At 38.6% G+C, this 10,343-nt stretch overlaps 1 protein-coding gene across 1 annotated transcript; it reads right to left on the reverse strand.

Annotated features, from left to right (window-relative positions):
- Nucleotides 1-497: 497 nt before the first annotated feature.
- Nucleotides 498-10,343, reverse strand: LOC146492835 (cilia- and flagella-associated protein 69-like). The gene is made up of 14 exons (XM_085149306.1): nucleotides 10,223-10,343; nucleotides 9,659-9,845; nucleotides 9,091-9,189; nucleotides 7,378-7,542; nucleotides 7,174-7,289; nucleotides 6,958-7,076; nucleotides 5,157-5,238; nucleotides 4,836-5,028; nucleotides 4,044-4,181; nucleotides 3,551-3,627; nucleotides 2,954-3,151; nucleotides 2,241-2,327; nucleotides 2,031-2,114; nucleotides 498-1,302 (listed from the first exon to the last, which is right to left on the reverse strand). Exons 2-14 carry the CDS (start codon nucleotides 9,825-9,827, stop codon nucleotides 1,138-1,140), a joined length of 1,692 nt encoding a protein of 563 aa, XP_085005432.1. The 5' UTR covers nucleotides 9,828-9,845; nucleotides 10,223-10,343; the 3' UTR covers nucleotides 498-1,137.

The following is a 10,343-nucleotide window of genomic DNA, read 5'->3' on the forward strand; positions in this document are numbered from 1 at the left end:
AAAAGGCAGAGCAAAGGTAAAATTTTAAGTTATTTTCTTTTTGAGTTAACAACCCCAAATTGTGTTTTTTAGATGGTGGATACAAACTTCCATACCTTTAGGTTGTTTTCTCCTCATTTTCCTTTCTGTTTTGCTCTGGAGTTTTGTCCCCCCATGTATGAGTCTCCACCTGTGTCTAATCCCTAATCGTCACTCTGTCTAGAATTACACCTTGCACTCAAAACAATGGTACTTGTCCCCATAAATACGAAGCAATAACTGTGAGTAAAATGCAAATTATTCAAATTATTAATCAATAAGGTAAACATGCTTGGTATAAACTGAATGCACACCAATTAAGTAAATTTCATTTAACCATTAAGTTTAATGTTTAACATTTCACTTTGGTAACAAAATTACAAAAAACTTGCATAATTAACTTACTTAACTTACTTACTTGCATAATTAACTTACTTAAAGTCTGCATTTTTGGGTATAATAATATTATTTTTTTAGTGTGGGTTGTTTGGACTGAGTCACTCCTTCACTGCCCTTTTTCCCCCCGTTTAAAAACAAAACAAAACGTATGTATCTTCTTGCCGATTGGACTCAGTTATTTTGGACTGCTTTAAACTATCGTTTAACTCGCGATCGTGGCTCAAGAGTTGGGAGTTTGCCTTGTAATTGGAAGGTTGCCGGTTCGAGCCCCGGCTCGGACAGTCTCGGTCGTTGTGTCCTTGGGCAAGACACTTCACCCGTTGCCTACTGGTGGTGGTCAGAGGGCCCGGTGGCGCCAGTGTCCGACAGCCTCGCCTCTGTCAGTGCGCCCCAGGGTGGCTGTGGCTACAATGTAGCTTGCCATCACCAGCGTGTGAATGTGCGTGTGAATGGGTGGATGACTGGATGTGTAAAGTGCTTTGGGGTCCTTAGGGACTAGTACAGCGCTATACAAATACAGGCCATTTACCATTAAAGTTCACTTTAAGTTGTAATGAACTTTCTGACCCCTCTGCTCTACTCATGTATCTTGACAATTCCTGTAAAACACCTTAATGCAGTCTTTACATTAATGCAGTTTAATTTTATGAGTGTGCAGCACAATAAATGCTGTTACATGAACAATGTGAATGCCTTGTATTAAGAGTGACTTCGGTAACGTCAGTCTGCAGAAGACGCCGTGCTGAAGTAGTCTGGGTTTGGTGTTGTTGGTTCTCCTTTGTCCTCGCTTGGGGCTCTGACCGGCGTTCTGACCAGCGTCACCTTCACTCCTGCCGGACCTTGAGCGTCCGTGCTCTCCACTCCAACGACGTGTCCGATGAAATGCTGAAACACACCGAAACAGAACGTCAAGACTACAGCGAGTTGCTCCTCAATTTTTTAAATTTTGATCATCACAAATAACAGGAAAAGAACTGAATTAAAGATAAAGAAACTCTTTTGTATCTAACAACTCTTTACAGAGCATATTCTAAAGGGCATCACATTTCACCAAAACATCAGATTTATATTTGGTTATCACCTTAAAATATTAAAAGTTTGCATAATAACTACACCAATTCCTCACCACCATTTGTTCTTACCCCCTGCGTATTTAAGCTGACTTCATGATCATTTTGTGCTTTGTGCATTATTAGTGCAGAGTTAAGATCTACTAAGTTATTAGAAAGGCTATGTATTAGTTTGCTCCATTTAACTTTAGTTTAAGTAATGTAATAAAGGAGTTTCCCAAGTTTGGCAATAATAAAGTACGTCTAATCTCATCTTATATATTTTCATTCATCTTCTTAACTTATGTTATTGGGCCCCTGAATGTCAGGATTTATCTACTATTAAAACTAATTTCAGAGATGCTTTCTAAGCCACAAACTCCAAATTAAGCTGAAATTCATTACATGCATTAAAATGCTCATTCTCAGAACCAGAAAATGAGCTATACCTGAAACAGACTTTTTTCTTTGTTCCATTTTGTGCAAATAAGATATGAGATTTAATTATTTTAAATCAATGAAGTGGGTGACCTGTAAACGTCATGAAAGGTTAAGTGTAAAGACCTCAGCAGGGCGGATAGCAGCATCCTCGTGCTTTGGTTTAGGTCTGGATGATTCGGCGTTCTTCTCCCTCTGTGCTTTTACTTCCTGTATACAAAGCACATAACAAAAATATACACTTACTACTTATACAGATAATCTAGATATTATTATTATTATTATTATTATTATTATTATTATTAGGATAGAATTTATGGTTAAAAATCTTTAAACCTTCAGGGCTTCATAGTTTGAAGTCCTAGAAACATAATCATCCCATGACTTCTCCATGAACTCCTTTTGCTTCCAGCGAGACTTCATCTGTGATAAAGACAAAAAAAAGTCAGAACTCATTTTACTATCAAATCAAATCAATTTTATTTATATAGCACTTTTAAAAATAACAACTGTTGACCAGAGTACTGTACAATAAAATAATCAGATAAAATTTAAAAGGAAAGTAAAATAAAAGATAAGAAAAAAATAAGAATAAAATAATAATTTTATCATTAATAATAAAATAATGACAAAATAATGACATTTTTACTCTTTGGCTTTTAATAATGCATGAGCGTTATTAAAAGCCAAAGAGTAAAAATGGGTCTTTAAACGAGTTTTATCCAGTGTTGGAGAGGTCCTGATATGTAAAGGCAGTTTTGGAGCAGTCACAGAAAAAGCCTGATCTCCTCCAACTAAAACACATTGTCCCAGAGGATCTCTGCTTCTAGTCAAACATACAATGAAAACGTTTTAGTACAAAAAAAAAAAAAAAAAGACTGAATTTGTTTGATTATGCATGTGAAAATAAATCTGATTATTTGTATAGTAGCTCAGGAAGAAAAAAAAACAATCTGTGTAATATACTTTGTCTTTTTTGTGTTTTTTTATTAAAGAAAAACATTTTAAGTGACTTTCATCTAAGCTATTTCCACTCCTTTACTCCGTACCTCTGTGTATGTGAGTTTCTCCTCGCTGATGTCCTCCTTCTGATGGTGCTCCAGGATGCTGTTTTGTTCCTCCACGATCCTCCTCGCCGTGTCCTCTGCGATCTTGCAGATGGTGCTCAGAGCCTCCTGGTCGGGGCTGATCGGCCTCACGCCTTCCAGACTCAGTTCCCGACTGATCTCATCCCACACCTCACCGACCTGCAGCACCACAAGAGACAGACATGTTGATGTTTATCTCGGTTTATGTCCTCTGCATCTGGAACCTTTAAGAGAGCTCCAGACTCCTTTAAGTCTGTCTTTACTCCCTGTGACTAACGGTTATTTATAGATGGTTTTCCTGACAGACTTTCACTGCCTGAGTATCCAAAACTTAAGCTGCTGGTTCAGCCACAGTAAGACAAAATAAGTTGGTCCCTCAGAGTTCTCGCTCTCTGTATTTTGTTGAACGAGGAATTTTGTACTTTAACGCTGAATATCTCTACTCTACTAACAGCTAAAGCTTCATTTTAATTTCAGGTTTGAACAAACTTTTGAACAGATTGTAAGTCTGAGCAACTATTATATGAAGCATCAACAGTATTTTCTCTTCACTTTTACCTTAAAGTCTAGATACCTCCTGATGATGGTCAGAGTCACATAATCTTTTCCCAACAATCCAGGAAGATCCTGAAACCCTGAAAAAGAAAACGTCACAAATACTCCTGATTGCTTTTTAATATAACAATATTAGCTGTGCCCAACAACTGAATGTTTTGAACAGAACATCATGATATCATTTTATTACTCTGCTATTTCAAAACTTCAAAATATCTTCAATCAATAAGTGATAAATTTCATTTTAAAAAAAGCCAAATTGAGACTGAATATGATTTGAAAGGCTACAAAAAGCAACATGTAAAAATAGCCTTTTGTTTTACAACCTTCTGGATTTTGTTTTAATGGTATTTTTTTTATTATTAAATAAATAAATATGTAAACTGGTCTATAGGAGGAGCTACAAAGAAATTGGGCTAATCAAATAATCTAATTACAAAATCTTCTTAATAAATACTTTACATTTAGTATGAAACTGAATAATTTGTTTGGTTACCAATTTTGCAGAAGACGGAGTAAATCTTCAATCGCAGGTTCTCTGACATCTCCAATACTGCAGCACTCGGCACGTTAGCAGGAAATGAAAGCTGAGCTTCATCCAGCTGGAAAAGACTGAGGATGGGCCTCTGAGGATCTTCAAGATAAAAGATATAACAAAGAGAAATATATGAGATTACAGAGCCAAAAGGGCCTAAAATCTGATTTTTACCTGCTGGCAAAATGTAAAACTTTTAAAACTTTCTGTCTGAGACGGAGAGATGAAAAAAAATCCATCAGCTATGCAAAAACACACAAAAAATTATGTTTCCAGTTATATTTAACCATTCCCTGCATCTGGTTGGCTCAGTGGTGCAGAACGTTATCGTTACATAAAAATGTCAGATAAAAATCAGATGTTTATAAAATCCAGGTTGGGAAAAGAAATAATGCTGTGTATGTCGAAGTCCAACACAGACAGTGGAGGACAAAGCAGAGGCGCCTGTAAAAGACCCCAAAACAACATTACAGACTAACAGGATACTTTTTTTTTTTTTTAATTGCATCAGCAGTTTAGTAGAAACATTGACCTGTTAGTGCAGCAGAAATCTAAAAAACAAAGTTCTTTATTTCGATTTGATATCTAATTGAAAGAAAAAGATTAAATCTGTTCTCAGTGTAATGAGCTGAATGTCTGGATGACAGTAAATGGCTGGCTTTTTAAGTCTCACTGAATAAATGTGTCAGCCACAAACTATTCTTCTTCTCCTCAAAGCCTCATCATTTACTCCTCGTGCTCAACTAGACCGACCTGCGATGCTTCCATGTTGATTTCGAGGAACTCCTAGCTCCTCCTCTTCCTCTCTCCACAGCTGCAGCAGGAGTCTCGGAGCCGTCTGTCCGTTGCCGTCCCTCCAGGTCAGAATGTACGGCACCGTGTTCGGGTTGTCACATAACTCTAGCAGGATGGCGAGGACGGCACCGTGCACACACCTGGGGCTTGTCTGCAGGAGAAAAGGACGTTTATATTACCTGTGAACGCTGCCTTACATGAACTAGCTTTAACACAGAGCAGCTGAAATCCTATTTTTAATCGCAAAATACAGGTAGAAAAAAGGAAACTTTTACTCACACTGAGTAAGTGGAGGAGAAGAAACACCCCGTCTTTAACCAGAAAGTAATCTTCTGTGGTGTAGCAGCCTACGATACACGACCTGATGGGAGAAAAGGCGCACAGACAGAAACTTTCTCAGCTGTAGGAGACAAAAAATAGACCCCTGATAGTTGGCTTGTAATTGCAACAAAAATGTGCTTGTTGAGCTGCTCGCAGGTCCATAACAGAACTGAAAAATCAAGTTTAGACCCGTATGACAAGTGTTATGATGACCTGAACTCGAGGTCATTATAACAGATCTCGAGATTCTGTACTTTTATTTCTAATGTGGTAGACATCAAATATTTCTCCAGATTAGGTTAAAATTCACTGACCCTCTGCTGATGGTCATATCTGTTACTACACTATAGCCTATGGATAAAACTATGATTAAATGTAGGTAATATTGTAGAAAGTAGTGAATAATGTTTCCCAGAAAGTTGATTCTGTTCATATCGACCACAATTCACTCACGTTCTGTGGACAAACACATCGAGTTCACCAGGGAGGATATGAAATATGACAGGCAAAGGACAAATTACTGTGAGTAATAGGGAGACTTTTGAAAGTTCATGTGTACCATAAACTAATGCTTACAGCCCAGTATTTAAGGCATAACTCTCACCAGTCTCTGGAGCACAAATTGGGTATTATTAGAACGCTACAGCACCATCTCCTCAGAGCACAGTCCCCCCCCTGCAGGATCCTCCAGGATCCAGAAGGTTAATCACTGCCTGCATAAAAACTGTTGGTGATCCCTCATGTCAGGGGTGTCCAACTCCAGGCCTCGAGGGCCGGTGTCCTGCAGGTTTTAGATGTGTTTGATCCAACACAGCTGATTTAAATGATAAAATTACCTCCTCAACATGTCTTGAAGTTCCCCAGAGGCCTGGTAATGAAATAATCATTTGATTCAGGTGTGTTAACCCAGAGTGATATCTAAAACCTGCAGGACACCGGCCCTTAAGGAGTTGGATACCCCTGCCTTATGTGAACAGCTGAGACGGGCTTTTTGAAAAACACAGCATCTCTGTCACTTTTGCCAAAAAATGGTCCACTCCAAGGAGCCCAGGTCTCTCGGAGTAAACAGAATAATATAGTGTACGTCATTAAGTGCCAGGAGGACTGCTGTTTATCATGCATCAGGGAAACCAAACAACCTCTCGCTAAACACACAGAAGACCTGCATCCTTGGGGTGGGACTCTGCAGTCTTTTGAACCTGCAGGCCAGTGGCCAATCTTTCAATTATGAGGAAGTGCACATCCTGGGCAGGGAGCAACACTGGTTAGAGCGAGGCGTCAAGGAAGGCGAACAACCATAGTACGTCTGTCACCTTCTTACAGTGCCGTGATTGCAGCCACTCCCAAGCTCACTGTGAGTCGTACTGATTAATGTTCATTATGACTAGTTTACTGCATAAACCTTCAGAAAAACGAAAAATATTGTTGAAAATAAAATAAATATCAGCAAAAGGCCCCAGATTTAAGAGGTTAAATGCCTCTGAGCTGAACTGCATTCATATTATGTAAACTGAGCAAGTCCCATTTGTCCGCTAAGGCAGTTATGCCATTAAATTAAAGTGAGTTTTTCATCTGCTCCAATACAGAAACTATATTATACAATTAAATTATGCCTAACAAAGACATCATCATACATCTGGCTAACAGAGTTACACTTCTGGTTTCTCATATTACTCTAGCCTGGATCTGGCAAATGTAAATGACTGTACAAATATGAATACAGCAGTTCATCTATTAAAGTGTGCTGCAGTTCACTGACCACACACAGTCCACTGTGGAGAGCACGAGCTTGTTGTGTCCGAGGCCGCTGTAAAACTTGTCGGAGCCTTTTTTCAGAAAATGAACCGCCATCTCAACTCCCTCTGAGCCAAACAGTTCCTATGAAACAGAACAGGCAGCAAACAAACACAGACTCACCGGATATCCAACTACCCAGCTCTAAGCGCTTTAATTAAGTTAGCTATATGAGCTTTACCTTTCTGTGCATGTCGGTCTCACACAGCGTTGAAAGGATCACCTGAATATCCGACTTTATCTCCAGAGCGACGACATCATCTTCATCAGGACCCGCGTCTATCTGCATGAGAATCCCTGAGGAAACACGACAGCTTTGACTCTACTGAATTCATCAACAGTAAATGTTGATATTGAGCATGTGTCATGTGTCCAGTCCAGTCACCCAGAAGCTGGTTGATGACTCCCTGATCACAGAGGTCCTGGTTTACAGACTCTTCACCCAGAGAAGTCACCGATCTCAGCACTCTGATACAGTGCCGCGTCTGTGCCTTCTTACCGCCTCTGCCTCCGGTGGCGTGGAAGCTGTGACCCTGGCCAAAGTAAGAATCTGGAATAAAAGAGAAAATATAGTTACTGACTGATTGATCAGTTTGTGAAAAAGTTTGCGAACCCTTTAAGATTTTGTATATTTCTGCATAGATATTATCTAAAATATAATTAGTGTTTTACCCATTTCCTAAATACAGATAAAGAAAACCTGATTAAAAATTCAAATGAAAATGTTTCATTGGACTTTATTTAATGAGGTGTGTATTACATGGATTACATACTTCATTAAAAGTCAAAAGCATGTGAGAGTCCTATATTTTGTCAGGTTATCCCACTTATGAGTCCGTGTTACATGGCTTCAGTCGCCTTCCGTTTCCTTGATTAGTACACATTCTGTCTGACGGTGGATTGGTGTAGACCAGGGGTGGGCAATCTCAGTCCACGAGGGCCGGTGTCCCTGCGGGTTTTAGATCTCACCTTGGGTCAACACACCTGAATCACATGATTAGTTCATTACCAGGCCTCTGGAGAACTTCAGGACATGTTGAGGAGCTAATTTAGCCATTTAAATTAGCTGTGTTGGTTCAAGGACACATCTAAAACCTGCAGGACACCGGCCCTCGTGGACTGAGATTGCCCACCCCTGGTGTAGACCAAACTCATTAGAGACAGATGAGCATCCGTCGATAGAAATCTTTATAATTAAGAAAATTGATTTTAAATAGCTAATTTAAAATGTTTACAAAGTGCTCTGACGGACAGGAAAAAGCAGAATACTGAAAGGCTTATATCTACACTGAAAGCCAAACACTTAAGTCACTCAAACCAGGAACAATTTAAAACTGACTGCTTCTATGCTTACATGCAGAGTTGTGCAACTTAGATGAACCATCATTACCCAAAACTTTTGAAATGTTAAAAATAATCATTAAAAATTCTAAAAGCGTGCATAAAACAGAAATTAAGGAAAAACACATTAAGGAACAAGATAATTACACTGATAACTAAAGAGGAATCATCATTAAAAAAGTCATGCCATGGTCATAAAAAAAAACACAAATTAGATTCAGATGAAAATAAAAATTAGAGTCTCACTAAACATGAGTTTCTGGAACAAATGATGGTCAATTACTTTAATAAGGACTAAACTAACAACAAAATATATAAGTAAAAATGAGCCCTTGTACTGACCAGCCACCTACTTCACACTGGTGATATGACTCTTGAAAGTCTACCCAAAACACTCTTTTAAATTATCAGAAAAATAAGTTACCAATCCTTATTTCAGCCTCATATTTGACAGATTTTATGATCTATTCAACTTGTGCTATCATGTGTTCAAAAACTTTATCTCTTAATCCTGAACAGCCTCATAGGACACTGGGTACGGCTGTAAGCTCATGTACATATCTATATGAAATCTAACCAATTCTAATAAAGAAAACATGAAGAAAACAAATGAAAAGAAAAGAGAAGAAACACAAAGGACAAAGAAAAGCACAAGCATGCCACCACAGACGCCATGACAGAGCCTCACTTAGTGAAAGTCTAGAAAATCGGTTGTTAGAAGGGAAAGTCCGAGGCTTTCGTGTGGTACCATCCGTACCATCGAGCATCTGTTTGGGAGCCACAGAGCTGTAGAATGATTTCACGCATTCAAATATGAGCTGCCTCACGTCGGCATCAGACACTCTCATCAGACACCCTGCCAAGAGAAACACAACTCAGAAGAGCTCCATGTGGTCATTTTCATCTGAAGAACAAAAAGTTCAAATGATTAAACATTTCTTAAAATTGAATAATCTATATTTCTGTGTTGTTTTTAAAAATTCACATCTTTAGAGGGAGCTAGCTTGTTTTGAATGTCATGCAGCATGTAAGGTTAACATGCCACAGCAGAAATCTTTTGATCATTAGGTTTGTAAAAATGTGATCATGTATCGCAAAGAAGACCATTAAAAACCAACTAAAATAATAAAAATGTTTCAAAATTAGAAGCTGGAATTATGAAATGTTTCACAGTTCTGTTCCTGTTTTGAATTTTTAACACTCTACGATCAAATAATGTGACTTTCTGTCTTTTTGTTTTAAAAAAACCCAACAACATAATTGTCACCTGTATATAAATGTATTTAAAGCAGCAGTGACTGGCCAATCTGCAAGCCCTTTATTACCCATATGAGAGAGAAACTCTGTGGCGTCCTGAGCGTAGTGCAGCTCGTCAGATGTCTTCTCCTTCAGAAAGGGAAGCCTGAGACGAAACCCTGGCCTGATGGTTTGAATTGAACTCAGCACCTTCTTGCTGTGAGGCAACAGTGCTAACCGTGCCACCATGCTGCCCATGTGTCACATGTGTAGGATCTGGAAAAAAGGAAAAAGAGGGGAGGGATATAAAATATTCCAAATGTTTCTTGAATTGTTAGCACAAGTGTATGCGTTTATATATGATATTAAATATTCATTTTAGAGAGGGGTGGTGAGACAGTTTAGTTTTACTTTCTTCTGTTAATATTTAGATATTTTTCGTACATTATCATTTTTTGATGAGAAAAGCAGAATAAAACGTGCAAATTAGCTTAATTTATAGTTTGTTATACTCCTTCCCTCTAATACAAATATTTCATTTCTAACTCTGAGTGTAAGTGCATAATTTAATAACAAGTGTTTCTGCTCAAAAATGTCCACGAGCACAGACATGCACGCAAAAACTGCGTGACTCCTCGCTGGCTGTAACTCACCGCGCGTGTTCACCTGTAACGTCCTCTAAGAAGACGTGTGACCATTCTGATAGCCGCCTGTGTCTGCAGGCGAATGAGTGAAGCTACATAAACATTTAAATTAGCATAGCTTGCCAGCCGT

This window comes from Neolamprologus multifasciatus, chromosome 22 (assembly GCF_963576455.1).
Source record: "Neolamprologus multifasciatus chromosome 22, fNeoMul1.2, whole genome shotgun sequence".
Taxonomy (NCBI): domain Eukaryota; kingdom Metazoa; phylum Chordata; class Actinopteri; order Cichliformes; family Cichlidae; genus Neolamprologus; species Neolamprologus multifasciatus.